Raw genomic sequence first — 24,470 nt, 5'->3', positions numbered from 1 at the left:
AACCTGGGAAAAGGAGTCCTGGGGGGCCGGGGAGAGTGTGAATATCATTGTTCTAAAGACATTCTGATTAATGACAAAGGAATATTCTTTAGTGGTCACAAGTACTTTGTATACTGCAAAGGCCTAATCACTAATGCATATAAGGTCACAGGTATTTTTAATGAGTATGTCCAAACAAGGAGTTAGTAGTATGTATTTAATCTTAACGTCCATTTCACAGTATTTGAGTATTTAAATTCTTACACTAGATATTTTTAAAGAAATGTTAACTCATTTAAAGTAATTTCAGAATGAGCTTTTATTTGCAGTTCTCTTATCACAGTTCTAATAGAAGGTCTTAAAATGAAACTGCAATGAAACATTTTCTGATGTATAAATAATAGCTGGTACAAGCTGTCTGAGCAAGACCTATTTATACATATTTTGTTCTCAGTCGGTGAGAATACTTTTTCATTTTTGTTTGTTTCAGAATTCTAAAGAAAAACAAGTTAAGTGCTTCTGGCTGTAGACAGAAGGAAGTACATAAGCATCTGGAAAAGTGAACGACATCTGTGTCGCCATGTACAAAGAAGCCAGTACATTGCAGATGATATGCTCTACAATTTGCAAAGGAAGGGCTAACTGACATGGTACTTAAAATGCTGGTAGCTTGCCTACACTAAGGCTCTCTAGGTTGTTCCTTCTAGTGTTAACAAGTCTGAGAAATGTTACAAAATTTCCCTAGTGCAGATAAGGCTTGATTTTTAAATTGGTGTCCCTTTAAATTCTTGGAGATAGCACAGCACTTGCATTAAAAAAATTGAACGAAGAAGTCATTTAAAAGCCTCCTGCTTTCAGTCACAACACATTGCAACAAACTGCAAATCTGGTGTAAGAGTTAAATCAATAATGAATCCAATCTGAAACAGTTTTGAAATCAAAGGAATTGCATAGTTAAATCATGAACAGAGGGGCTATGTAAAAATGGTAGTTTTCTTACTCCACAGATTTGTGCATTGTGTGTAGCCTGAATAACATCTGCTCACTATATACTGGCAAAAGTGATCACTACTTCCTCCTTACTCACTCCACTATTAACTATATTGGCTGTGCAGTGATATGGGAGCATCAGCTGGATTCTACTCTGTTTCATGCATCAGAATTAAATCCATTCCCATTTCAGAATTTTAATACTGCTGACGAGCCAAAAAGTTCCAGCTGAACTTTCAAAACCTGGTTTGCAGGGCTGGCCAAACATCAATTATTTTCATTTGTAAGTTAACAAATTTATAACTGATAACATGGAATATCACAATGCCATTTTCAGACAAACATTTTTAAAACTGTAATCAGCCTTGAAAGTTCCATTAATGCATTTTTCCCCATTTAAAACCATAAAGAATGTTTTATCATAGTCTCTTGCAATGCACATGGAATGAAATTAGACAAATTATCAGGTAGAAAACCAAGCTCCATTGGGCTGCAGAAAGACTCTAGGCCCCATTCCTTTTCACTTTCAAATGGAGTATTTGTACTGACAATAAATCCTTACTCAAAGACTTCACCTGAAGTCCTGGCCCCAGTGAGATCAATGGTAAAACTCACACTGACTGCAACTGGACCAGAATTTCACAGAGATTGGTATTTTAGAACAAGTGAGGTCATAAATATGTTATAAAAATAAATAAGGGTCTGGCTTGCACCATAGCTGCTGCATTGCAGTAACAAGATCTTCCTGATCCTGTTCAGACCAGCTTCAGTTGGGGCCAATATCAAAACTCCTGCCCAGATCTGGAGGATATGGGGCTCAGGGCAAAATAGCAGTACAATCATATCATCGTTCCAGGTCGGAAAGGAAGATTTATACAATGTCTTAGATTTCAGTTTTAAAAGTAAATTTCTGGTGATTAGCTGACCTGGACATTTCATAACAGGATTTCATAGAGTCTGCGAGTTCTTGTGACAGAGCATATACTGAATCTCTGTGTGGTACGTAAAACACAGCTAGATTTGGAAGCAAATAAATTGTTTAACGAGTCTAAAATCCCACAAGGCATCTGACCAATTTGCCTAAATTTGCATTCCACACCACAACGTATTATAGTAATGTAAGTTTAACCATACTGTCTGGAAATCAATGCTGTAAAGGATCAAGAGACAGTTTCACTTACTGGAAATAAGAGTGCAGCCAAAGTTGTTTCTGTGCAGTTTGTATACTGTATGGAAGAGAGCCACCAGCTCAAAAGAAAAAGAAACAACATTATAAACACTGGTATTTGATTTTTGAAAGACATTTTGAAAACAGTCCAAAAATACATTCTCAGTAAATAGTGAGGGGGTAGGAGAATACATTAGCTCCATTTTCATCTCATAAAATGTTCCTTTGAAAAACAAATCAGAAGCCTCCTGTGATACTAAATGGTTTGTCTTGTCAGAAAGAAAAACCTTAACACAAATCCCCAAACATTAAGTAACCAATTTACACCAGAAAATGAATTCAGAAATATCAGATTAATGATTCACAGTTCAATCCCTTTTTAAGATACCTCTGTGGATATTTTTCATTATTATGCCCAATGGAGCGCAAAGCCCATAATCAAATCCATAGATAGATGAGCATTATTCACCTACACAAGAAACAGTGAACAAGAAAGCTTCAGCCAGGTCAGTGACCATTTTATGAGGCAGCACTTTAGAACATGGGTATCACATGCTAGACATTGAGATAGGACATTTCTGAAAACATGGTCTGTGCCCAAATTTGAAACATGCACACTGACTTCAGGAATATGGACCTGGGAAGAATGAACTTAACTGTAGAGCACAGAATGTTAAAATATCACCTGAGCAACCATTGCTACTCCTAGGATAAGTACCGTATATACTCGTTCATTAGCCCATTCGTTTAGAAGCCGACCCCCCAAAATGGAGAAGTAAAAATAGCAAAAACAGTATGACCCTTTCATAAGCCAACCCTATATTTCAGGGGTTGGAAAACTTTGGCTCCCGGCCCGTCAGGGTAAGCCGCTGGCGGGTCGGGACGTTTTGTTTACCTGGAGCATCTGCAGGCATGGAGCTCTCAGCTTCCTGTGGCCGCGGTTCACCGTTCCCAGCCAATGGGAACTGCGGAATCTTCCTGCAGCTCCCATTGGCTGGGAACGGTGAACCGTGGCCACAGGGAACTGAGGAGCTCCATGCCTGCAGACGCTCCAAGTAAACAATACGACAATGTATATTAGATATTCAATTCAATGATTCCATAGAGTTTAAAATGATCAAATTTTGGTGTAGACCCGTTTATAAGCCTCCCCCCGCTCTTTGATGCGTCACTTTTTTACTGAAAATATTCAGCTTATGGACGAGTATATATGTTATATTATTCTCCATTATGTTCCATGTCTAAGCCCTGGTTGAACATGAATCAAGCCTTCTAATATTCTTGCTTACAAAACCCAGTGTAGAGAAGACTTTTGCATAAACACAAGCACATCCAAATCATTCAGTTTGTTGCCAGATCCCAGGTACCACTAAGACATAGTTCTGACCTGGAACAGTATTCTGTATCTGACATGCAAACTGGAATAGATTTGTCATTTACATGCCAATACACAGAAAGCTTTGCAGTGCTGGTGTCTGAGCTCCAAAAACAAATCACAAGACTGGCTTGTTAGCCAATAACCCAACAGTCTTCCCAACACAGCCAGCAGCTTGAGGCTCATTCAGAAGAAACACCAATCACTGAAACATTTACACATTGTCTAACAACGCATTATCACAAAAAACTTTAGAAATAATTTTTCTATTCATTTATTTACCAGGATATCCTTCCAAACTTTGCCTCACATTGTCCACAGTAGGGTAAATCTTTAAAAAAAAAAAAAAAAAGTAATAATCAAACCAAGCTAATTGAAATAATGCAGTTCTAATAAAATATTACTAACTTTGAAATAAAGATATTAGAATCTTATTATTTTAAACACTAACTATTCTGACAAGTCATATTCCTAGCAAATGATGTGGAATAAAAGGACACACTCCTCCAGGAAAGCAAGAAAAGTCTGAACACTTAACACGACACAGGAGTCTTTTTAGAATTAAAAAAAAAAAAAAAAAAAAGCTATTAACTAAATTTCATTGAAATTAAACTACCCAAAGTGGAAAATTAGTTATGAACCAGTAACAAACATTCAACACTTATTCTGTCAGTTATCTTATACTGCTGCTGAGTGAATATCCATGAAATTCAGGGTTGAAATCAGCAGAGACTGCAATAAACATATTCCAAGTAATGCCCCTGAGGTCACAGTGGGCTTTTCCCTGACTGATAAGTCTATTCCTAACTTCTAGTTTACAAGACTCTGTCCTCTCTTTTTTTTCTCTTATGTCTAACGATGGAGGAGTGCAAGTGACATGGATACTGCCACTTGAGGAGATACACAAAGAGGGGATTATAGGATGTGGAATGAAAACAGAACACCTCACATTTTGGGAACTACATTTTAGAACACTTTGGTGATTTGAACTTAAAACAAAATTGATGTTTCTGGGATCTCATCAGTTTCCAAAATAGAAAACATAATACAGCCGTGGGAAGAAAATACCATCTTCTAGATTAAATGTAAAAAAATTCTCTCCACTTGTGGTCAAAGATTTCAGAGGACTTTGAGGGACTATATATGTTGCCTCTTGGTGTTCCAGGCAAAATACATTGTCCCTACTTAAGGTATATCTACACTGAAAATGCTACAGCAGCACAGCTACAGTGCTTCAGTGTAGACGCTCACTTCAACGACAGAAGGGGTTCTCCTGTCACTGTAGATAATCCACCTTCCTGAGAGATGGTAGCTGGGTCAACCGAAGAATTCTTCTGTCAACCTAGCACTGTCTACACCAGGGAGTTAGGTCAGTACTGCTATGTCCCTCAGTAGTGTGGCTTTTTCACAACCGTGAGAGATTAGCGATGCCAAAACATGTAAGTTTTCAGCGTAAACCAGCCCTTATATTTTCCTTGCAATTTCAAAAGAAAAATTATTCTACCCTTCTCTTCCCAAAACCTATTACGTTATATTTCTGTTTGAGAATGACTGCTACATCCTACTCCAGTGGAAGATGTATTTTAGTGATGGCCAACTCTCATATATACAGTTTGTAAAATGATCTAGGATCTTTCTACAATTCCATAACTCAATTTCTCCCTCCTTTGGACTGTTTTTATTTTTTTTAAACCCAGATGGTCACAGTGCTGTTGGCAAAATCTTACAGTAGAGCTAAAATAGCTACATTAAATCCTTTTCTTAAAAATGTTTTGTCATAACTATAAAGGGAAGGGTGTGACAGCTCTCCTGTGTACAGTATTATAAAATTCCTCCTGGCCAGAGACTCCAAAATCTTTTTACCTGTAAAGGGTTAAGAAGCTCAGGTAACCTGGCTGACACCTGACCCAAAGGACCAATAAGGGGACAAGATACTTTCAAATCTTGGAGGGGGGAAGGCTTTTGTTTGTGCTCTTTGTTTGGGAAGTTCGTTCGCTCTTGGGACTGAGAGGGACCAGACATCAATCCAGGTTCTCCACATCTTTCTAAACAAGTCTCTCATATTTCAAACTTGTAAGTAAACAGCCAGGCAAGGCATGTTAGTTTTACTTTGTTTTCTCAACTTGTAAATGTACCTTTTACTAGAGTGTTTATCTCTGTTTGCTGTACTTTAAACCTGAGGCTAGAGGGGGGTCCTCTGAGCTCTTTAAGTTTGATTACCCTGTAAAGTTATTTTCCATACTGATTTTACAGAGATGATTTTTACCTTTTTTCTTTAATTAACAGCCTTCTTTTTAAGAACCTGATTGATTTTTCATTGTTTTTAGATCCAAGGAAATTGGATCTTGATCCACCAGGAGTTGGTGGAAGGAAGGAGGGGGGATGGTTAATTTCTCCTTGTTTTAAGATCCAAGGGGGTTGGATCTTGATCCACCAGGAGTTGGTGGAAGGAAGGAGGGGGGATGGTTAATTTCTCCTTGTTTTAAGATCCAAGGGGGTTGGATCTTGATCCACCAGGAGTGGGTGGGAGGAAGGAGGGGGGGATGGTTAATTTCTCCTTGCTTTAAGATCCAAGGGGTTTGGATCTGTATTCACCAGGAAATTGGTGAAGAGTTTCTCAAGGCTTCCCAGGGAAGGGAACTAGCTTTGGGAATGGTGGCAGCGGACCAGATCTAAGCTGGTAGTTAAGCTTAGAAGTTTTCATGCAGGCCCCCACATTTGTACCCTAAAGTTCAGAGTGGGGAAGCAGCCTTGACATGTTTAAATTAGTTTTTCTACTGGGATAGAGAAAATGTCACCACATATACAGTATACAGATGTGGTTATATACTAATCAAGAGGTAACTCAAGGGGGCTAGTTTTGCCCAAATTACCTTGACAAAAAAGGATAGAATTGTGAAATAATTATGAAAGGCAGAAAAACACAAAAAGCTAAACCAAAGATCTAGTCTAGTTATACAGAAAATTGTCATCTCTACTGGTTACAGACAGAAAATAATTCCATGTTTTCTGCCAATTCATCCCCTTTATTATTGAGTGAAATCACAGAGAATAAAACTTAATTCTCATCTGCTGATATACCACCAATGTCTCATATCTGACTTAAGAAACATTGGAGAATTGTCCTGTAAGTTGAAAGCCCGATTCTAAGGCTTATTATACTTTAAGTGTAGCGCTATGATTTTGTCCATCACATAGGTACAGTAACTATTTTATTCCTTTATCATTAAATAATTGTAGAAAAAAATTGTTCCACTTCGGCAATTTTAAGTGGAAAATCCTGGATAATTTTTTTCAGAAATCATGGCAAACTGATGTTGACAACAATGAGACTTGTTTGTGTTATCCTACTCTGAACACTAGAAAAAACATAAATAGGTAAACAAATAAAAATACCAACCACCACCACCTAGAAAACATACCAAATGAATAGGAACGTCAGGTTTTGCTAGAGTCTTCACACTACTGCCTAGCGTAACCAGGCTCTCTCGAAATTCTGAGCACAACCACTTGGATTGGTCAGCTCCCATTGATCCAATACTTGAAAACTGTCCTATCACCGGCCAAGATTCTTGTGCTGGTATTGGTGATGTATACTCTTTCAAAAGCTATTCGGGAAAATAAAAACATTTTGTTAGACTTCAACATGTCAAACTACATCACAAACTACATAACAAAAAGTTTATAGCCAGGTTTCAGTATTCAAGCTCGTTTGATGCTCTCTATAATTAAGCAGTTCATTTGCCACTAGTGAAAAAAGTTGGATTATCTATTCAAGAGTCCAATATAAAAAGCTACTCAACTAAAAAAATTTTTTTTTTTTAGTTTCAAAACCATGATGGCTCTCTTCCACGAGGAAAAGAGATTATGAATAGTTTTGTTCAAATGAGCTAAAACTGCCAGATACTTCCTGAAACATGGAGGCTGGGACTATCAGAAGAATCTAAGAAAGTTAGTCACCTAAGTCTTTTGAAATCTGATGGATATTGGGCACCTAACTCCTTTAGCCTCCTTTGAAAATTCCCAGCCTCAGATGCCCAGGAGAGAGTGAAAGTGATACAGAGAGAAAGGAAAGAAGGGGTGTGTGTGTGCGCGCGTGAGGGGGGAGGGAGAAAAAAATTTCCTCTTCAAAATTCTTTCTAAGATATTCTTACTGAAAAGCTAATTAGGAAAATATGCAAAACCAAGTTCACAAGGATGTAAATGCCAATTAAATTATCTGAGAAAAGGTTAGACACAACAAAGGCTCTAACTGGCTTCCTGATGAGAGCTGCATTCACACTCTAAAAAGGTGTGAGTTTTTCATTCCAACCATAAAATAAATATACATATTCAAACATTTACTTTACAAGGGGGATCTAACCTTTATAATTTTCTTGTCCAGTGAAAGGTTGAAAACTATCTGCAGTCTCTGACTTTCCATTATGTCATAATGAGGGAGCGTGTAGCTCAGATTTCAACGGGAGGTCAAAGGGTGGATACTTCTTTGAGTGGAAAATGAATGGGACAAAATGACACATTTAGCAGGTCACTGACATTTGTGAAAGACAGGTAAAAAGTTTGGCAGAGCATGAAATTACCACATGCCAAAGAAGTGTTAGGTATAGAGTGCCTTCTCAACTTTGGAAATGTGCATATAACAGACATGAGGTATCTTCTTACAGTTCTGAATAAATCTGTACAGAACCATACAAAATAGAGTATTTTACAGTAATCCCTAGTGGAAAGATATTCTATAGTAAAATATGTTATTTGACTTTTTCCTCGGTCATGCCTACTGACAACTTCTGCTATGCGCCTACTCAGGTAAGTATTCCTCTTCCACTAAAATGGCTTCTGATCTGCTATTTACCTACATATGTAACAAGTCGGTCATCATGATATATAGAGTCCATAATCTATGGTTTTGCCACTGCCTTTAGAAAATGTCATTCTGACAGCCATATATGTTGGAAGAAAGGAGCTAAGTAGCTTACAGTTAACATTAGAAAACTGTAATGAAGAGATGGAAACATTAAAAATAACCAGAAGAAGTCCGCACAAAAGTTATTTATGAAAAGAGAGAAAGAAAATAAGAAAGAAGAGAAAAAAGTGAATGTAACAATTCCAATACCTTTCTAAATCTAAGGTGACCCCATTTTTCTTTTTGGTTGCCTTGGTATCGTCCTGGGGTTGATCCAAGTAGATATACTCTTAAAAAACATTAAATATGTTAGTTCATTTAGGATTTGAAGTATTATCAACCAAATAAAAGAGAGGAGATAAAAATGAGTCGGGGACATAAGCCATTTCAAGCAAACTAGCATCCAGAATTGCAAGGTGAGGAACAGAAAGTGGAAGATAGAGTACTTTATTTTATAGACAAAGCCATCATCTTCCATTTAGCATGTAAATCTCAATCTGAATCTAAAAAACTGCACATTAGAGAGAAATTTACACAGACAATTTTCATTTACAAGATTCAACACTGATTTCAATTTAAGTAACTTTATCAGCATGGCCTGACATATAAGCATTACCAAAATACAGTATACATAAATACAACAGAATTAATAATACAGAGTAGCTGGATTGTATTCAGTGTATTATGTTACTATTGTCCATTTCTGATTGCTAGCCTGGTAGCAAATGCCAGACTCTCCATATCGTTTCTTTCTTTTCTCCCAAAGTTATATACAGTTTTATTCTTTGCTTTTTAGCAGACAGTCTTTTACTATTGCTAATAGAAAATCCCTCTCTACATTTTTTTGTACAGAAAATGTTTCTCTCTCCTCTAAAGTTGGGTTCTCTGCATTTCCAGCATAGTTTACAGAGGGTCTTCTAGCTTCCTCTTCCCCGCCCACACCCCAGTTGGTGCTTACAAATTCTACATTTAAATAAACTATTTTTCATTTAGTTCTGGGGTCCAGTGGCTTATCCTAAAATTACTATAAAAAGCCAAGGAACTGTGTACCCCTTAACGTACATTAACTGACAATATTAAATTGCATTTCTAGATTAGTTTTTCTGATTACAATTCTTAAAATCCATATATCAGAAATCTCTTAAATAAAACCCTCCCAACTCTGTATAACCTACATTGAGTGCCTAGCCTCTTAAAAGAGCACAAAGGTATTCACATTAAAAGGTAGCCTGAGATGATACATACCTGGTTTCTGAAAGATCATGCTCTTGGATGATGTCAGCCCATTCCTTGAGAGTAGGGGAATTATAACTCATCAAATAGTGTATTAGGTCAGACTTAAAATTGGTTACAGATTCACCAGCAGAACCAGTGGTTCCATGCGGTAGCCGTGGATATAGGGGGCTTAGCCATATTCTAAAGAAGTAGGAAAGAAACACTAAGACACTATATTTATTCATGTATCGTATATTGCATTATATATATTCTAAGAAACGTAGATCCAGTAGTCCAATCAGAATGCCAGATAGAAATAGTTTAATTAGGGGATGATTCTAGTCATTTTATTAATTGCTAATAATTACTAATAAAATGACTGGCTTAATCAATTTGTCAAGCATGCACAGTAATCTCAGCTGACTCAGCTCACTCTTCAGATATAAATGGAAGGTTAATTAAGAGCACAATTTATTATTCTGTCAAAACAGAATGGCAAACGTATTATCCATTATAAATTTCTTGGAACACTAGCCTGCAATTACACTCCCTGGGTCACAGACTGTGCACCACTGACTATTTATCCCCATCCCGTAAATCTACAGTGCTATAGATATACAAATGTTAAATAAATAATAGTCTGAATGCCAGTGTTTGGACTGACTAGTAATACTTGTATCCAGAATTGTTACTATAAATTGAAAATTGCTCTGCTGCAAAATAGATTTATCTACTAATTCATGAAATGACAGAGAGTTAAATGAACCAAAGCTAGAGGACCTGAAAGGTCTGTATGCTTTGAAGAAATAAGGGGGACGATCATTTGTCACTCCAAAATTTCTTTCAGCACAGAAGAAGTGGGGACACAAGAAAGGGGAGTGAGTCACAGTCACCTCCCAAAATCCTTTCTATTATGGAGAAGGGTGCGGCTCTGCCACTATCCTCCTTCAAAGGAAGTCAGTAGTGTCCTCTTCAGAAGATTAGGGTATTAGGGTTCTAGATGGAAGACTATTGTTGCTGCCATGAGCCTCCTCACAACCCTAGCTCTCCTGTTCAGGGTTCTCCAAAGCCTTATGAAGAGGATGGGAGAGTTTTTTCCTGAGACTATTAGAAGATCAGACAACTTTTTGAAATTAACGAGACACAAGGAAGCTGTTAGTGGGGGGGAGGGGTAGGGGCGAGAGGGAGAGGAAGAAGGGAGTAGGACAGAGGTTACCTTTTTAAAATTATAAATTCTGTGGGGGAGGGACAGTCTTTCCAGGTGTTCACATAGTACAATAGGCCCACCATCCTGATTTGGGGCCTTTGGGCACTACTGCTATATAAATAATAAGGGGTATTCATAAAGATACAGATGCCGAAAATACCTTGCTGCTGTTGCTTAACCCTGCAGTACAAGTTCTCTCAAGGTTTCCAAAGGCAATTCATGATCACAGAAAGCAAAATATTATGTTGATATTCCAAAATAGTGAGCAATACTACTTTCAAATTCAGGAACAATAAAAATAGTTCTACCATATGTTGGCCGAAAAGACAGCACCTTTGCATTAGTGATGGATGTAGCATAGATCTGCATTTGTGTGAACAGTGGTTTTTATCACGTCTAACAATCAACTAGTTGCTTTAACACATTTTCTCTTTTTTCAAAAACACATCTCTTGTCCGTCAGCAAGACTGTCATCCAAAATGTAATTTTCCTTCAGGGAAAGAGATTACGGAAGATTATTTATAGCCAATTTCAACCACCACTACACAAACCAGAATTAAGCACATACATGCTTTTGTAAGAACAAAAAATTTGGGTCTTATTTTCTTCCCTATGGCAAATGGTAAAGCACCCTTATGAGTTAATCTGCATTCTGGGTAGACTGTAAGCCCACCATCGAGATATCCTTTCCTATTTCACATCACTGTAGCTATAGTAACCAAAGCCTTTGTTAAATTCTCAAAGGATATGTACTGTCTTCCATAATTGAAACATCTACAATTCCAATTGGACGCATCATACTGGGAATACTGCATGTTGCAACAACTAGATACCAGAGTTAATACACACAAATTGTGATGGACTAAGTTCTGATAAATAAGAAATTATTCTTTCTTAAATGATTGAGAAGTAGGGAAACTTGCCAGGAACTCAGAAAGGCCTGGTTTCATGCCTGTATGGTTCTCTGTAAAATCCAACTGGCAGAAAGAAGACCGGAGAGTAGAAAAGCAGTGAAGTCACACGCATCTCTAAAAAAATAAGACATTTTAAAACCAGAAATACTGGTTATGTTTTCTGCTGCTTCTCAAAAACCCCTAATAGGCTTTTGCTTCAGTGAGATGGAGACCATAAAAGAGTGATTTAAGAAGGCCCCAAACACTTAAAACTCACTCTGAAACCAAACACTCATAACTGTCTTGACAGAATGCTTATGAGCCAATATTCCTCACAAAACTGTTCAGTTATGCTGTCTCCCATACAGTATCTGTTTTAATCAACAGAACTGGGAGTATATCTGCTCAGTAGAGAGACTATAAAAATTTTTTAAATGTGTGGACTTTTAAGTAGCTGTTTTGGTTTCTTCATAATAGTTAGAACTTTCTATCTAAATGGGTCAATCTTTACATAATTAATGAAGACAGCTTCTCATAACAAAAGGGTTGAAATTGGCTCAAAAACCTGAAGTGGTCAGAAATGAAGAAAAAAAATGATGGCGTGCTTAGGTTTCTTATATATGGTAAGGATAACATTTCTTACATGTAGCTGTAGCTAAGAAAGTCATGATTTATTGGTGCAGAAGTTGCTACCACTGTTTGTTATAGTTGTGGTTTTGGTGTGGGGTTAAATTTGAGTTCTCCAGTCGCAATGCCACTTACTCAAAATTTGAGTATCCAGGTCAAATTTAAGTGAGTGGCTTTGCAACCTGGTGCACAGCATCAGAACACTACTCAAACCTGCAGCAATTATAAAAAGCTGCTGTGTGCTAAAAGTTGCAGTGTATGTTCAAAGTTGTGGTTTCCACAACAAAATCTCAACCTGTGGTTTTCTTACAGTCTTACACACAGCTCGGATCTCAGCCATTACCATAATTTTAACCAAGTTCTTCGGGATAGGAGCCATCTTTTTACTCTGCAGTTGTACCGCACTTAACACAATGGAGTCCCACTCATGATTGTGGCCCCTAAGTGCTAAAACCAAACAATTAAGGCCATTTTTGCTAAATGTCCTCTGCTTCTGCTACAGTACAAAGAAACTTAAAGCTCAACAAAAATAACTGAGCTTGCCAAGTTAAATATTTTAAGCAGCCTATTTTCTAAAATTTTAGACTTCTAATAATGTAGGAGTCTGTCATGCCATTAAAGCACACCCTGCCTCAGGTGTGAGTGCCAGAATTTGCCTCAGGAGAATTCCTTAGAACTCCCTGGCAGATAAATCACTGCTACCCTGCTTCAGGAATTGAGGCACACTCCCCCTCATACGTTAGGCCCACTCCACTGGCCGTTGCACAATAAGTGAGGTCATGGCCCCTCCTCAGGGGTGAAAGTAGCTTAAAGGACTTACTGGTACGCCAGAGTCCTGAGCGGGGGCATAGCCTCAACTGGAAGAGGCGGGGCCTTTCAAGATTTAAAGGCCCTGGGGCTCCGGCTGTGGCTGGGAGCCCCAGGGCCTTTAAATCACCCCGGAGCTACCAGCTGCAAAGGCGTCTGGGAGCCCCGGGGCTCGGGAGATCCGGGCCCTTTAAATCCCCGCATGAGCCCTGGCTGCCGGAGCTCCGGTGGTGCTTTAAAGGGCTGGAGCCCTGGGCCCTTTAAATCACCACTGTGGAAGCCGGTCCAGTACGGCATGGCATACTGGCTCTTGCCGGTACGCTGTACCGGACCATACCAGTTTACTTTCACCTCTGCCCCTCCTTCTCCCCATCTGTCAGTGCACCGCCAGAGGCACCTGGAGAACAGTCCTTAGGGTCCCCTGCATATACTGACCGTGACACGCCTTTGCACAGAGCAAGCAAGCAAGCAGAGGGGGAGATCTATTCTAGTCTATATACTTTTTTATAGTATGGTGATGAGGGCAATATTTGAGCATTGTCCAATAGTGCATTAAGCATACTCACTACATATGTCACGCTTGTTCTCTCATCCTCTTCCCAAAGGGAGAAGTATACACAATCAAGTGTCTTGTTTTGGTAGAGGTTTGACGACTGTTTTGGTTTTTTTAGTTTGTTAAATAAATATACTTATTGCTATGCGTTTAAATTAGGGAATGCAAAGTCAAAGAAACGTGCCCAGCATTTGGAGCAAGAAATGGCGAGTTTGTGGCAGAATCCATTGCATTGTCTTGGACCACCCCCAGAGAAGGTTCTGTTTCCCCGCACAGATGAGCTTTACTCTTATTGTTGAGAGTTCCCTCCCATACTACTCATCCTATAAGGCCAGCCAGCCATCTTTGATATGTTCTTAATGGTGATGAAATTTTAGTGAAGACATTTAAGGAATTAGTTGCCTCATATGATATGGGGCTTTTTCAAAACACTAGGCACCTAAATACCTTTGAAAATCAGTTAATAGTATTCAAAGAATCAAGTCCTAAGGAAATACAACTATGATTAATCAGTCATCTGGAAGCAACCACAATAAAGTGCAGTTTTATTCTGAAAAGAGACACTCTAAAAATGGTATCATGGAATGTTTAATTGTATCTCAGTTGTTTCCAGATCAAATTTGGTCAGTTTACAAGTAAGAACATACAGTAGGCCAAGTATATATTCTTTTTAAACTTGGCTGCCTACATTTAGATGCCTCAATCTGGACATCTAAATACACTTCCCTATTTTCAGAGCAACTGCATCTTTCATGGAAGTCAATGGGGATGCACAAGTTTAGTGCATGTGATAGTCACTTCACTTGTTAGATGCCTAAATGAGGATTTGGGTTGCTAACTTTACACATCCAAATTTTTAAATTTTGACCATAGTTTTTCAAATCCCTCCATATTTGAAAATCAGCCTGTGTTTTTCTATTCTCATGAATTAACATCAATAAAAAAGAGTGAGAGTCCAAATCATGTCCCCCGTTATGTGTCCATTGTGATTGCATAGGTAAATCCAGTTTCCCCTGACATGGCATTGCAGAGCCACAGTAGATAGTAAAAGTAAGACAACCTCCTCCTCCCTCTCCCCCCCCCCCCCCCCAAATCACACTACACACGAACACCTCACGGGCCTTCTTTATTTAACAGGAAAAGAGAAGAAGAAAAAAAAGTCCATTCCTCATGTTCATTTTTCAAAAGAACAACAACAAGGAGTCCGGTGGCACCTTAAAGACTAACAGATTTATTTGGGCATAAGCTTTCGTGGGTGAAAAACCTCACTTCTTCAGATGCATGGAGTGAAAGTTACAGATGCAGGTTTTTCACCCACTAAAGCTTATGCCCAAATGAATCTGTTAGTCTTTAAGGTGCCACCGGACTCCTAATCTGTATCCACAAAAACAACAAACACTGCTATCCCCTGATACTTGACTTCATTTTTCAGGTCACCTTCAACACACAATACAGCATGAGACATGTAGCCTCCTTGTTTAACAACTGGTAGGTAGCAAAGCCTCTACTATAACAAAAAAAATGGTTGCTTACCCCTGAGTTTTCTGGTCCCAATCAGCATCAATAAGATTGGATGTGTGTATCACAACTCGAAGACCTTCTTCGTATAACAACAACATCATTTTCCTTAGAAATAAGTGCACAAAATTCATGAAGTATCGTAGTAAGAAAATACAAAGCACAATAAAAATTCAAAAGATTGCTCAATTAAACCCCATTCCTCCCAAATCATTTGGATAATTAACTGCACTATGAAGGACTGGAGCCTTTGTAAGGTCTAGGCAGCCTGACTCCTGAGCCTCTCATATAACTGACCTGGAAAATATAAAAAAAGAGAGAGAGAGAGAGAGAGAGAGAACGAACACGAACACACACGTATATACATACGCATGCACACACACCCCTGCAGTGAAAACAGAGGTTTACAAGGGACCTCCATCTCTTCCTTAGCATAGTATCATGCAGTCTCTTAACTATTACAGAATATAACTCTAAACTCATGTGGCTCATACCATCTTCAGAAATTTTGCTTTAATCTTTGAACATTAGTGTTCAGCAAACTGGGATTAAAACACCCATTACTGAAAATCGATATTGTAGTTTCACTTGTGCTCATGACATAGTTAAGGCAATGTAGTTAGGGATCTCAACATAATGTAGTTTTGGGAAACTCATACATCAAATTCTTTACCCAGTGTGGCTGGACTATGAAATAAGCATTTTTACATTACAGTTTGTGTCAAAGTCAGTCTAACTTCTGTACCCAAAAAGATAATGGAGCAAATAATTAAGCATTCAATTTGCAAACACCTAGAACATAATAAGGTAATAAGTAACAGTCAGCATGCATTTGTCAAGAACGAATTGTGTCAAACCAAACAGCTTTCTTTGACAGGGTAACAAGCCTTGTGGATAGGGGGAAGCGGTAGATGTGGTATATCTTGAGCTTTTGATACTATCTTGCATGACCCTCTCATAAACAAACTAAGGAAATACAACCTAGATAGAGCTACACTTACAAAGTTTGCGGACAATACCAAGTTGGGAGGGTTGCAAGTGCTATGGAGAACAGGATTAAAATTCAAAATGATCTGGACAAACTGGAGAAATGGTCTGAAGGACACATGCAAAGTACTCCACTTAGGAAGGAACAATCAGTTGCACACATACAAAAGGGGAAATGACTGCCTAGGGAGAAGCACTGCAGAAAGGGATCTGGGGGGGGGGGGGGGTCACAGTGGATCACAAGCTACATATAAGTCCACAGTGTAACACTGTTGCCACAAAGGCAACCATTCTGGGATGTATTAGCAAGAGTGTTGTAAGCAAGACACGAAAAGTAACTCTTCCGCTCTACTCGGCACTGATTAGACCTCAACTGAAGTTTTGTGTCCTGTTCTGGACACCACATTTCAGGAAAGATGTGGACAAATTGGAGAAAGTCCATAGAAAAGCAACAAAAATGATTAAAGGTCTAGAAAACATGACCTATGAGGGAAGATTGAAAAAAAATTTTTTGTTTGTTTAGTCTGGAGAGAAGACTGGGAGGGGGACATGATAACAGTTTTCAAGTACATAAAAGGTTGTTACAAAAAGGAGAGAGAAAAATTGTTCTCCTTAACCTCTGAGGGTAGGACAAAAAGCAATGGGCTTACATTGCAGCAGGGGCAGTTTAGGTTGGACATTAGGAAAAACTTCCTATCAGGGTTGTTAAGCTCTGACATAAATTACCCAGGGAGGTTGTGGAATCTCCATCACTGGAGATTTTTAAGAGCAGGTTAGACAAACACCTGTCAGGGATGGTCTAGATAATAATCTGAGTGCAGGGGACTGGACTAGATGACCTCTCAAGATCCCTTCCAGTCCTACACTTCTATGAAAAAGTCTAATCTTTATAAGAATGATCAACTTAAAGTTAATGGCAGCTGTCAAAAATATTCTTTCAGCAACCTCTAAAACACAGTGGTTGAAGCCTGAATCCACAAAAGCAAACCAACAGAAACATACAAAGAAAAGATACACCCCCATGTTACAGTCTTCTCCATTTGTCTTGGCATGAGAAGGGATTTGTTATGTTCCAAGGTCTGCGATTAAAATATTTTCAGTTGCTGGGCCCACAGGAGACCGCAACGCTTCATCTGCAATGGACCAGGTCTTTTGGGTAATGCACTTTTGAAAGGCAGTCAGAGGATGCACCTTTTAAAAACATTAGGGTCGAATAGAACTATAACATTTAATATGATCATTTAAAACAACTCAAAATACATTGGGGGGAACAAAATAAAATGTCGCATACAGAGAATACTTTAATGAAGATGGGATGTTCATGCTATGCTACACAATGTTATTCATACCATTTAACTAATTATAGACAAAACCATTTGAAGGCTTTTTTTAAAAGGATGATAGTGGAGTGCCAGCTGTGCTATTGTTAAGGTTAAGAACTGCATTCTGTTTAAATAAATAACGTAATTTTAAGAATAACCACTCATTCCTGCAGCCTAACTTCTTTGACTCAGAAACCGACAACAGCCTGTCTCATCCAGAAAGAGAAACTGACTGGAACAGTATGACTCTTTTGTTTGTTACAAGTACTGATTTCTTTCCCCCTCTCTTGCTTTCCCCTCCCTGCATAAACAAGAGGAAGGTCAGCTGCAGGCAAATTCATGAGGAAGTTCATTTAAGACATTCATCCTTTCAAACCCACTTTTTAGCTTTTTTTTCCACCTTTTTATAAGTTTCCATGGAAATTTGTAACCAGTTTCAACAGAGCTAGGTGTTGGAATGTCTGAAGTCCAAGAAGTACCTTTTTCTATCTCAAACCCAGAAAGTGTCCAGTGACTAAGGAAGTTTTCTACCTTTGGCTTGCAGGTTGCAAACTCAATACTCTGCTACACCAAGTTGTAAAGAGTCCATTTGTGACACAGTTTTCCCATTTTCCGAAACTCCTATTTGGAGCAGTTACTTAAAAATCTAACCCTTTTGGTCCCAGTTTTGTTTTCTTTTTCTAAAGCAAACCTTTTTGATTTTCCTAGAATTTTTTTCTAAACCAAAGAATAGATGGAAGAAAAGACATGTTAGAGATGTCTCGAAATTTTACTCTGCAAGAGCCTTTTCTGACATGTCTAAAACCTAAGTTGTACAGGAATAAAACATGCCACTAGAAAACAGCAATGATATCAATATGGGGGGAAAGGAGAGGTCCAAAACCATATAGCAGTGGCCTTTCTCCTCTGTTAAACTATATGTGATCATGGGATGATGTGTACTGACATAGCATCAAGGATTAAATTCATTCCAGTTCAGATAACCTGTAAACCAGCATAGGCACCATTAAACACCATGTTATTATTGCTTAAGTAGTGCTTAGGGTATTATGGGTACCATCTGCATTCAGATGAATTGCACCATAACTGTTTTGTTTCACTAACAGACAGAAAAGTTCTTAGCTTGTTTTATCAGTAACAATGCAGACAATGTTCAGGTTCCAATCTTGACAGTGTCACAAGTGTCATTTTTCAGCAATAAATCCTGTCAACCACAAGCATACTATAAAATGCAAGTTTCATCTTAAATATATATATACATACACATCATTTAAAACTTGCCAAAGAGCTTCCTTTTAAACTTGCTTTTGTAGTGAATGGCCATTAGTCCGGATTTGTACATATTTTGAAAGATACATGTTTGTATTGCACTGTAAGAAAGAACTGTAACTGCAAAAGTGAGTGCAGCATATTTGAGTGGCCTGGTCTACTGAAATCTGTCCAAGATTGATTACAGAACAGCAGCCTTAATTCCTGGACTATGTGCAAATTTGATTATTTACTGCTACCTTCAGTTTGCTGACTAAGCAATTATCCTTGTAACTTGCAAGTCACCCTCTCTCCCACTTTCATTTTTTTTTAAATAGACAGCGTGTTTTAATCTCCTAGAATAATTTTTTAAATCAAAGACTAGAAATCCATGACTTATTAAATGAGAAAAAGAATAACAGGCTAAAAACATTAAGTCTCCTTCATAGAGTTAGCTATGGCTGAGAAATGAAACAAAGCACTGTGATCCTTATAAATAGGGCCCAACCAAATTCATGGCTGTGAAAAACACATCACGGACTGAAATCTGATCTCCCCCATGATATCTGGCTATTGTAGGAAAGGGGCAGGGCTGGTGGCACCCCAGCTGGGAGTGCCTACCATGTGCCAGGATCCAAGGGACCACCCTCACATATCCTGTGACCCTCACTTCTGTGCTGCTGCTGGCAGTAATGCTGGCTTTAGAGCTGGGCGCTGCCCAGCTCAGAAGGCAGTGCTGCCACCAGCAGCAGAGCAGAAGAAGAGTGGCAATCACACAACCCCCCCACAACCTCCTTTTGGGTCAGGACCCCCATGGTTACACCACCACAACACTGTGAAATTTCAGCTGTAAACATTTGAAACTGACTATTTTTAAAATCCAATGACCATGAAATTGACCAAAATGGACTGTGAATTTGGTAGGGCCCCACTTATAAACATTTGTAAATACCATAGGGAACACTACATAGTTCTTTGAAACCTTAGTCTCCACCAACGTACAGACTAGCCTTTAAATTCAAAAGCATATCTTTATAACCCAGCTTTCCCACCCTATAAATTGTTCTTTAAAGCATTAGAGATAATGCATACATTTTATACAGCAGCCCCAGCATTTTCTATTATCTTTAAAACTGGACTTTCATGCTTCACAGCAATTACTTACGTGTGGTGAGTTCCAAAGGCAATATCCAGCTTAGCCTAGAACAACAATGAATATTAGGTAATTATTTCATTAAAAAAACCAACATCCTGCTACAATTAAAACGAGAAAAGGTTGCAGCTTGCATTTTGCTTCAGTTTACTGCTCTCTAGTGGAGAAATCACAAAATTACAAGACAGCCACTTTTACCCCAAGCACCTGTAGATGCAATCTCCAATTGCTAAAAGTGAATAATCTTTACATATTACATCATTCTTGTGACTGAGACATTAGGCCCATGCTCTTTTTGTATCATAAGAGAGGTGTTTCCAAAGACACTCGAAGTCTTCTGGGGTGTAACAGTTCTGTTGCAGGCAGCTAAAAATAAGGTGTATTTCATGGGGAGAGAGAAGTAAGCCATACAGGAAACTACAGATGAAAGGTAATTCTAGATTTCTACACTGTTTATTTACACTGTCCAGGGAGAGGAGGGGCAACACCCTCAGACCACTCCAGACCACTGCTTGGGGAATACAATATTTTAATTTGTTAATCACCGGCATCTAGTAGTTGCAATACCATAGGCCACACCTAATTTACATATTCAAATACCTAACCATGTCTTTAGGAGATTTTTTTTTTATTTTTTTTAAGAAATGGCTTCCTTTTATTTCAGTAATAGGTTGAATACAATATATGTTTATTGTGGAGGATCCCACAGAAGTTGTAGGATTTATGATCAGGTACTGAATGACATTATATACAAACAAATCCTCTACTATATAACAACACACTACTAGGAAAATATAGTCGGTGGGGAGCAGTGGTTCCCAAACTTTAACAGCCTGTGAACCCCTTTCACTAGCATGTCAAGTCTCGCGAACCCCCTCTTAAAAATGAATATTTCCAGGGATTTTCTCCTTTACCTAAGTATAAATTATAAAAGCAATGATCTTGTAAATATAAAATTTGTTTTTATGACATGCTTATTACACACTATTATTATTAATCATTACAGTATTTTATTACATTATGAAAACAGCAACACTCTTCCAAGATCTCACTTTCGTAGCTTGTATCACTTTGAATAAGTCTATTATAAGACAAGGCTCCTATGTTTCATCAAGGAGTATCAGATGTGAAACAGCATGAAGGTATTTAAGAAGCCAACACACAAAAAAGAGTTCCTCCTACGCAAGCATTCAGTCTTGAGCAGTCCAGGCAAACAGCGCACGTTACAACAAAGCTTAAACTTGTTCTTCATAATAATTTTAAAAACAATACTAGCTGCCTATTTAATTTTAAAAACAGCAAAAAATATCCACCTCCCTTTCCAGGGGCTCTGGGCTGCTGGCTCCATGCTGCCCAGGGTCCCTAGGCACAGCTCTGTCTGCCATTAGGGGTTTTTCCCCCGAGAACCCCCTGTAAAATTTCACAAACCTCCAGTGGTTCATGAACCCCAGTTTGTCAACCACTGGTGTGGAGACAAATGGAACTCTCATAAAATACCATTTGCCCTACAATATTATGATCTATGCTAGCATAGTCCTTTGTACTACAGTATCCCAGCAGAGGTTACAATATTCTCTTGTCAGAAGAAGGATGAGTTAAGAGTGAATTACCTGGCAAAGGCGAACATTTTCATATGGGTGTGCCTGTGCATGCAGCTCAGCCTTGGATTCTCGCTTTTCACCATGTACTATTAATAATGGTTTTTTCCTTAAAACAAAATTAAAATGTGATGATTTTAATAAAAATGTTATCAGGTCAGTTAGCAGGTTACCCAGAGGCAGCAATCTACCGTAGCTACTCTTTCATGTAGCTACGATTTCTGGTTCCTGTCTCTCACACTCTAGCAAAGAAAGGGAGCTATAATTTGCACTGCCTCAATAACACCAAGGAATTAGTTTAAAGAGGTGATTAGGATATAAGCTTATGAGAAAGAGGTGCTAGAAACTCAGCTGGAAGAGAAGTGGGAGTGATTTAGAGACCATAAGGGAAACTGTCTCAGAAGGAAGCCTTCCATCATTGTTGTAGCAGGGCTGGTCCCAGGATCTGAGAGAGACAAGGTGGGTGAAGTAATATCTTCCACTGGACCAACAACAGTTGGTGAAAGTGACAAGCTTTCGAGCTACACAGAGCTCTGGGTGACCTGAAGAGGCACTCGATGAAAGAGACAAGTTACATGGACTTCTTCTTTAGGTCACCCAGAACTCTCTATAGCTCAAAAGCTTGTCTTATTCACCAACAGAACTTGGTCCAAACATATTGCCCACTTTGTCTCTCTAAAAAGGAAGCAGAAGATGAAATCCTCTGGGAAGATCTTAGATTCAGAAGTATTGAGAAAGGCTCCCTTAAGCAGTGATCTGCATAGCACTCCTGCTCAAAGTTCACCACAGCATTGGCCACTGTCGGTAGACAGGATACTGGGCTAGATGGACCTTTGGTGTGACCCGGTTCGGCCGTTCTTATGTTCCTGCTTAGACCCTTTGTGTGTGTGTTAGTTAAGGGGAGGAATTAACAAAAAATGTGCCTGTTGCCACATGGACTATTTTGCTTGTATGTTGTTTTTCACTCCCCCTTCGTTTCTGGTCTTTTCAGACTGCTCAGCATTTGGGGCAGCAACTATGCTTGCACAGCACCCACAGAATGACTGGACTGACCCCTGGGTACTATCACAATCCCAAATATTGTTACTATCTCCCTGCCACTCCACTCCATCCACAACTGTGTGTGCTGTAAGCGTGACCAGAGTCCTCCTACCAGATCAGGCCCTGCATGTGACTTTGGCATTCGAATGCCTATCTTACCCTGGTTTGTGAATTGTTGTAGGGCTTACGACACAGTATGGAATATGAGTGACCATTTATAACATTATTGATACCAATATTATAAAATTGCAATGAATCGTATATAATATATGTCATGTAAGGTATCAGTAGAAAAGATAGGATTTGCCAAGTATGATAATCTTGTTCATATGTTTGTATCATCTTTCTATTGAGTGTTATAAATGTGTGATATATCTGTATCTCAAACCTATGCTGTTTTTCTGGGTCACATCCCCAGACAGCTTGGCATCAGCCCACCTAGCCAATTCCATGACCCATGAAGGACAATCAGCTATACAATTAACCCATTAAGAGAAGACAGGGGCTTCACTTATGAGTCAGCAGGATATGTAGAGACATGCTGATGACCAGGGGACTCCCACGTGCTGTAAATTTGTGTTTGGGACAAAGAAAGTACAAGCCACATGGTAAAAGATATAAAAAGGAAGTTGCATCTTCTCCATTTTGTCTTCAATCCTGCTTCTTACCTCTACAATTTCTCTACAAACTGAAGCACTGAACAAAGAAAAGGACTGACAGACCCATCCAAGCTTTGCATGTGTTCCAGAGGGACTCTACAAGCCAGCAAGCTCACGAATGCTGCTAAGAACCTGATATATGGACTCTGAAGTCTTATGTATGTATCTGATCACTTTGACCATTTAACAACTCTCTTCTTGTTCTTTTATAATAAATTTTTCATTTTAGATACTAAAGGATTGGCTGGCAATGTGGTATTTTGGGTAAGATCCAAACTAATATTGATCCGGTAATGTGACTGACCCTTTGTGGATCAGAAGAACATTTTGTATAGTGAGCAGAGTTTTTAAATAACTTCTCACTTTACTGGACCTATGTGCTGACTGGGAGCCAGAGAACTGGAATAAAGAGGGTTGTGTGACTTCTTTTTTTCAGATTCTTGATAACCAGCGTGGGAGATCAGGAGCACAGTTTGTGACTGGTTGGTAAGTCTAACTTCAGTGTTAACCTCCAGTTTTTTTTGCAGCCTGCCCTGACCTTGGCATTTTTAGTGTGGGCTAACCTAGGCACCAGGGGTCAGAGGACTTAGGCTCCCAGGCACCTAGAGTGAGGCAGCAATGTGCGTGCTCAGAGACAGAAACACAGGCACCTAGAAAACTTTTACAGCAAAAACTGAGGTGCCACATGAGTTCAGCAGGAGTTTTGTGCACTGCAGTGAAGTTGAAACTGAGACTCAAGCACCTAAAACAGGGACCTAGCCACCTAACTCTTTTTGTGCATCCAGGCACAAGTAATTGTCATATACAAAAACCATTACTATTTTAAAATCATATTAATAAAACATCCTTAAAAAGTCATACCTGAATTCCTGTGGATACTGTCTTATGAGCCATTCCACATCTATACAATAGTTAAACTTACAATGGAGAGAAAAGGAAAGGCCAGTTAAAAAAAGGGGGGGGGAGGGGGAGAGACTTCACCAAAGCAGCAACTACAGGGAGAAATATTTTGCACTCAAAATTACTGATGCGTAGAGCAGTACTTATTATATTTTAGAGTACATTTCAAGTAGGGCTCACAAACTATTAAAAAAGAGCAATTAATCACGAGATTTAAAAAAATGATGAATCACAGTATTAATCACACTTAATAATAGAATACCAATTCAAAATTATAAATATTTTGGAGTTTTTTCTACATTTTCAAATATATTGATTTCAGTTACA

At 38.7% G+C, this 24,470-nt stretch overlaps 1 protein-coding gene and 1 long non-coding RNA gene across 5 annotated transcripts in view; one reads left to right on the top strand and one right to left on the bottom strand.

Annotated features, from left to right (window-relative positions):
• The window catches only part of LOC103305919 (uncharacterized), a 111,646-nt gene extending 109,175 nt beyond the window's left edge, over positions 1–2,471 (top strand). The window contains exon 3 of the long non-coding RNA XR_006176485.2: positions 470–2,471. This is a non-coding gene — a long non-coding RNA (uncharacterized LOC103305919). The remainder of the gene's footprint in view (positions 1–469) is intronic.
• Positions 1–24,470, bottom strand: part of TDP1 (tyrosyl-DNA phosphodiesterase 1) — a 108,642-nt gene that overhangs the window by 80,112 nt on the left and 4,060 nt on the right. For all 4 annotated transcript variants that reach the window (XM_008165717.4, XM_065595580.1, XM_042858591.2 and 1 more), the window contains 9 exons: positions 24,105–24,160; positions 21,556–21,652; positions 19,958–19,992; positions 15,251–15,343; positions 9,661–9,831; positions 8,626–8,704; positions 6,935–7,120; positions 3,795–3,843; positions 2,151–2,217 (listed from right to left, as the gene is read on the bottom strand). In XM_008165717.4, coding sequence (XP_008163939.1) covers positions 2,151–2,217; positions 3,795–3,843; positions 6,935–7,120; positions 8,626–8,704; positions 9,661–9,831; positions 15,251–15,343; positions 19,958–19,992; positions 21,556–21,652; positions 24,105–24,160 — 833 coding nt within the window. The remainder of the gene's footprint in view (positions 1–2,150; positions 2,218–3,794; positions 3,844–6,934; positions 7,121–8,625; positions 8,705–9,660; positions 9,832–15,250; positions 15,344–19,957; positions 19,993–21,555; positions 21,653–24,104; positions 24,161–24,470) is intronic.

This window comes from Chrysemys picta, chromosome 4 (assembly GCF_011386835.1).
Source record: "Chrysemys picta bellii isolate R12L10 chromosome 4, ASM1138683v2, whole genome shotgun sequence".
Classification (NCBI taxonomy): Eukaryota; Metazoa; Chordata; order Testudines; family Emydidae; genus Chrysemys; species Chrysemys picta.
Note: the sequence above shows the minus strand (reverse complement) of the source record. Positions and strands in the feature narration are given on the sequence as shown.